Genomic DNA, 6,124 nt, shown 5'->3' with positions numbered 1-6,124 from the left:
CGTTATTAAAAATCCGTCTCGCTTATGGGATAAATACAAAATGGCAAATGTTATAAGATCATGCATAATACTCCATAATATGATTGTCGAAGATGAACGACATACATACAGTTACAGAAACATTGTTTCCAAATTTCAACACGGAGAACATGTGGATCAAACATATACTGTTGGTGTTGCCGGTGTGGGTTCAAATATCAGCACTACGATTACTCGTCAAACAAGACTTCGGGATAAACAAGCCCATGACCAACTAAAACATGATTTGATTGAGCATATTTGGAGTAACTTTGGACATCTTCCACATAATAAAGATTAATTTTAAAATTGCTATGAGTTGAATAAAATGTTTGTTTTTCTTTTGATGTTTTATGTTTTATGTTTTCTATTTTTAATGTCTTAATTGTATGTTTTTGTTTTTCAATTTTAAATAATTAATGTTTTAAACTTTAAAAATATTATTATTTTATTCGGAGGACCAAATACAAATAGATACCAATGTTCATATTAAAAATAAGAACCTTTCAAAATAATACTATTATAATGGGGGACCAAAAACGAAGGATAACCAATGCCCATGGTCTGAAAGAGAAAAAGAAATTACCNTTCGCATGCACAAGCCATTGTTCATGCGAATTTTACAACGTCTCTCTACCAAAATCGAATATTTCCGCCAAACCCAGGATGCAACCAGACGGGCTGGTCTTTCACCTATACAAAAATGTACTGCAGCAATTCGTCAATTGGCATATGGTAGTTCGTCTGACAGTGTTGACAAGTATGTAAGAATTGGTGATTCGACAGCTCGGAAATGTTTGCACGAGTTTACCGCCGGCATCATCCAAGTGTTTGGAGATGAATATCTAAGACGTCCTACACAGGAGGATCTACATAGACTACTCTATCAGAATGAACAGCGTGGATTTCCCGGGATGATTGGTAGCATTGATTGTATGCATTGGGGGTGGAAGAATTGTCCCACGGCTTGGAAAGGCATGTATTCACGATCAACCGGAAAACCTACAATTGTGTTGGAAGCGGTAGCTTCGTATGACCTATGGATATGGCATGCCTTTTTTGGAGCTCCAGGTACTATGAACGATCTTAATATTCTTGATCGTTCTAATGTTTTTGATGACATAATAACCGGTAAAGCTCCCGAAGTCCACTACGTTGTCAACGGAAGGGAGTACAATTTGGCGTACTATCTCACCGATGGTATTTATCCAAATTGGGCCACTTTTATTCAATCTATCCGACTTCCACAAGGTATGAAAAATTCTCTCTTTTCTAAAAAACAAGAAGCTGTGCGGAAAGATGTTGAGCGTGCCTTTGGAGTTTTGCAAGCTAGATTCGTCGTTATTAAAAATCCGTCTCGCTTATGGGATAAATACAAAATGGCAAATGTTATAAGATCATGCATAATACTCCATAATATGATTGTCGAAGATGAACGACATACATACAGTTACAGAAACATTGTTTCCAAATTTCAACACGGAGAACATGTGGATCAAACATATACTGTTGGTGTTGCCGGTGTGGGTTCAAATATCAGCACTACGATTACTCGTCAAACAAGACTTCGGGATAAACAAGCCCATGACCAACTAAAACATGATTTGATTGAGCATATTTGGAGTAACTTTGGACATCTTCCACATAATAAAGATTAATTTTAAAATTGCTATGAGTTGAATAAAATGTTTGTTTTTCTTTTGATGTTTTATGTTTTATGTTTTCTATTTTTAATGTCTTAATTGTATGTTTTTGTTTTTCAATTTTAAATAATTAATGTTTTAAACTTTAAAAATATTATTATTTTATTCGGAGGACCAAATACAAATAGATACCAATGTTCATATTAAAAATAAGAACCTTTCAAAATAATACTATTATAATGGGGGACCAAAAACGAAGGATAACCAATGCCCATGGTCTGAAAGAGAAAAAGAAATTACCAAACTTTGTGTTTTTTGGTATTGTTTTTTTTTTTTTTTAAACAAACGGGCTAAGGCCCAAAAAGCCCAAACTTTAGAAACAAGCAGTCGAGCCTACAAGGTTAATCTCAGTTGTTCGTGTCACCGCTCAGAGAGAGTCACAGCTTATTGCCGGAGGAGATTAAAAAAAAAAAAAAAAAGTTGTCTATTTCTCTTCTTTCCCCAAACCCTAAAAAAGTACGCAGCTTTCCCCAGATTCATCGTTTCAAGAGATGGCGGAGGAAGAGGTTGTTACTATCCCTGCGACACCGGTCGATCTGAAACGCAAGCTCGACGAGGTTGAGCCTGAGCAACATGCCGGCTTGATTAATGGCTCTAACGGAGATATATCAGATGAGAGCAAACCAGCTTCTGATTCTTCTCAGGCTAAGCGAGCCAAGCTCCAAGATGATGAAACTCCAGATGGTTTAGGTTTTTTTTTTTTTTTTCTGATTCTTTTGTAAACTGGGGGTTTTTTAATTTGTGATGTTCTAAGGGTTACAGTTGTGGCTATGTTAGTCTCACTTTTTTTTAATGGGCATTTTGTGTTTGTAGATAATGGGAAAACGCAAGAAAATGGTTCTTCAGTGGAGGTTAAAGAAGAAGAAGAGCTTCAAGAACCTAAGGAAGAGGAAACTGAGGGACCAAGTGTACACAAGGATGAGAATCAAGAATCTTTACCTCCTGTTGAGGAAGTTCAAGATCCCATTAATGCTGAAGAGTCTGAAAAAAATAAGACTTGTGGTGTAGATCAGCCAGCAGTTGAAACTACTATAGAAGAATGTAATGGTAGTGAATCTCAGAAAGAGGTTGATGAAAGTAGTAAGGAATTGAATGAGAAGGTAATTGGTGAAGAAGAAAATAAGGAATTGGGTGGTGATAATTCTCAGAAGGAGGTTGATGTTACTCAGTCCACGACTCGTAGGATTGATGTCCCAAGTTCAAAGGTGATATGATTTATTTGGTCTCTGTTCTGAATAGTCTGTTGAGAGTATACTATGTCTTACTGTAAATTTGTCGGTATTATCACAATGCTTTGCAGGTAGGTATACTGATTGGTAAAGGCGGGGAGACTATACGGCATCTTCAGTTTAACTCGGGTGCCAAAATCCAAATTTTGAGGGATTCAGAAGCTGATCCGAACTCTGCGCTAAGACCAGTTGAGATCATTGGAACTGTTGTATGCATTGAAAATGCTGAGAAGCTTATCAGTGCAGTCATAGCAGAGGTTAACAGTTGTTTTTTTCTCCCATCAGTTTTGGCTTCTTCACCTACACATCTTAAGATAATATTTTCTTCTGCTACTACCTTAGGCCGAAGCAGGAGGTTCACCTGCCCTAGTTGCGAGGCGTCATCCTGCCACTCATGCTATAGGGATTCCAGAACAGATAGAGATTAAAGTTCCGAATGATAAGGTACTCCCTCTTTTATTTTTTGGTTCTAGCATCAGTTTGATCATACCTAATCCGGCTCCAACTGACAGGTTGGTCTTATTATTGGCCGAGGTGGGGAGACAATCAAAAACATGCAGACAAGGTCTGGAGCACGCATTCAGGTGGGGTTACTTTTATATGATGTTAGGACGCGTTTTTTACCATGACTCAATCTATGTGAAAACTGATTAAAAATTTGCTGTGTAGTTAATACCTCAACATGCGGAAGGTGATGGTGAGAAGGAGAGGACTGTCCGTATTTCTGGAGATAAGAGGCAGATTGACATAGCAACCGACATGATAAAAGAAGTTATGTATCAGGTTTGTTTCTGATACTATTTGCTCTCAACGATGCATATGTTTTCATTCATTCGTGAGTTTTGTTTGTTGTATCTTGTGCCTGAAAAATCGTTCATTTCCTGAATGCTACTATGTTTTGTTTCGTCTTTGGTGCATGGTTTATCTGGTTGGGATGTTATATTATGATATGGTGGTACCTGTTACTGTCTTTAATTTTACTATGCAAACACTTTGTTTGAGCTGATAGATATGTGCGCTTGCTTAAAGTGTTTCCATCATCTGGTTTAGTATTTTATTTTCATGTTGTGCTGTTTAAGATGAGGATTTCTTCTCAGATCTATGTTGCTTTCCTGGGAATAATGCTACGCTATGAAATCAATGTTACATTCCATATTTTAGCACGTATGGAAAACGTATGCAGTAGTCTATCGAGTGCTCTTAACAATACCATCTCCTAGGTTCATTAGATAGCTGCATCTTCTTTGAACACACCCCTTAAGGAATAGTTGATCTGCTGCCAAAAACGTTAGCTTGCAAAAACAAACATGTGCGAGTGTAGCATAATGCTCAGTTAAACCTGTTAAGAACATCATATGTTCTATCCTCGATATCGGTTGCCATGATTTTTTATAATATTGAAGGTGCCGTTCTCGAATTGGTGTTGGCTTTAAAAATGCAGATTTCGCTAGTACCGTTCACTTTGGGGTCAGCATTGCCTCGCTGGTGTTCAGTAGACTGATGTCTGCAGAAGAAGGTATCAGACATTGTTATTCAGGCTTGCAGGTTTGAGACTTTAACAACTCCAGGACCAATACTGATAACTTTAAATCTAGGGAAAATGTCCATAATTAATGTCTTTGAAGAAAGCTTTATCTGGAATATTGTGGGCCAATGCACACCTAGTGTTTACCATTGAGATTGGGAGATTTCTGTAACTCCATTTGCAACCTAGTGTAAATAAATTGCATAAGATATGCCTGAACTTGCATGGAATGGCTTAGGGGAGAGTGTAATGGGGAAGTTTCTTTAAGATGACATCAAGGTCTAATTTTATTTGTGTCAAGTACTGCAGTTCCAATTATTCTATGGTGCCAAACTGAGGCAAAAANTAACAATACCATCTCCTAGGTTCATTAGATAGCTGCATCTTCTTTGAACACACCCCTTAAGGAATAGTTGATCTGCTGCCAAAAACGTTAGCTTGCAAAAACAAACATGTGCGAGTGTAGCATAATGCTCAGTTAAACCTGTTAAGAACATCATATGTTCTATCCTCGATATCGGTTGCCATGATTTTTTATAATATTGAAGGTGCCGTTCTCGAATTGGTGTTGGCTTTAAAAATGCAGATTTCGCTAGTACCGTTCACTTTGGGGTCAGCATTGCCTCGCTGGTGTTCAGTAGACTGATGTCTGCAGAAGAAGGTATCAGACATTGTTATTCAGGCTTGCAGGTTTGAGACTTTAACAACTCCAGGACCAATACTGATAACTTTAAATCTAGGGAAAATGTCCATAATTAATGTCTTTGAAGAAAGCTTTATCTGGAATATTGTGGGCCAATGCACACCTAGTGTTTACCATTGAGATTGGGAGATTTCTGTAACTCCATTTGCAACCTAGTGTAAATAAATTGCATAAGATATGCCTGAACTTGCATGGAATGGCTTAGGGGAGAGTGTAATGGGGAAGTTTCTTTAAGATGACATCAAGGTCTAATTTTATTTGTGTCAAGTACTGCAGTTCCAATTATTCTATGGTGCCAAACTGAGGCAAAAATTCTGTTCACTTGAAATATTTATTAGTTTGACATGTTATCTGTAGGATTATAGCTGTCACTGCATCTGTGGCATGCTTCTGATTTTCATTTGGCCGGACTGCTATAATAAAATCCTTCTTGTTCTTGCTGTCTTGCTATGTTCTTTGATCACTTTTGTGTAATATCTGCAATTTTATCTGTTTTCTCCTAGTAGAATCATGTTCTTATAATAGCATCACCTACTGTTTATAATGTTATTCCATCTTTATTGTCTCTGATGGGATGTTTTATTGTTGTTCTATTTGTAGGATGCAAGGCCGTCACCCTATGCTGGTGGTTGTAATCAGCCTCCCTACCGACCCCGAGGGCCTGGTGGTCCACCTCAATGGGGTTCACGAGGTCCTTATGCTCCCCACTCAATGCCCTACGATTACCACAACCGTGGACCGTATTCATCTCAAGGTTCACATTACAATTCTCCCGGTTACGGTGGTTATCCTCCACAGCATATGCCCCCTAGAGGTGGATATAATGCTGGCTGGGACCAAAGACCTCCACCTTCTGGTCCTTACGATTATTATGGTAGACAAGGAGCTCAAACCTCTGGTCCAGTTCCACCTCCTGACCATGCACCTTCTCCTGCCTTGGGTGGTC

At 38.2% G+C, this 6,124-nt stretch overlaps 1 protein-coding gene across 1 annotated transcript in view; it reads left to right on the top strand.

The window, feature by feature from the left end:
- Positions 2,085-6,124, top strand: part of LOC104709593 (far upstream element-binding protein 2) — a 5,921-nt gene continuing 1,881 nt past the window's right edge. The window contains exons 1-7 of the mRNA XM_010426176.2: positions 2,085-2,411; positions 2,535-2,926; positions 3,022-3,207; positions 3,293-3,394; positions 3,463-3,534; positions 3,620-3,733; positions 5,779-6,121. Coding sequence (XP_010424478.1) covers positions 2,213-2,411; positions 2,535-2,926; positions 3,022-3,207; positions 3,293-3,394; positions 3,463-3,534; positions 3,620-3,733; positions 5,779-6,121 — 1,408 coding nt within the window. The 5' untranslated portion in view covers positions 2,085-2,212. The remainder of the gene's footprint in view (positions 2,412-2,534; positions 2,927-3,021; positions 3,208-3,292; positions 3,395-3,462; positions 3,535-3,619; positions 3,734-5,778; positions 6,122-6,124) is intronic.

The sequence above is a fragment of the Camelina sativa genome, chromosome 8 (assembly GCF_000633955.1).
Source record: "Camelina sativa cultivar DH55 chromosome 8, Cs, whole genome shotgun sequence".
Taxonomy (NCBI): domain Eukaryota; kingdom Viridiplantae; phylum Streptophyta; class Magnoliopsida; order Brassicales; family Brassicaceae; genus Camelina; species Camelina sativa.
Note: the sequence above shows the minus strand (reverse complement) of the source record. Positions and strands in the feature narration are given on the sequence as shown.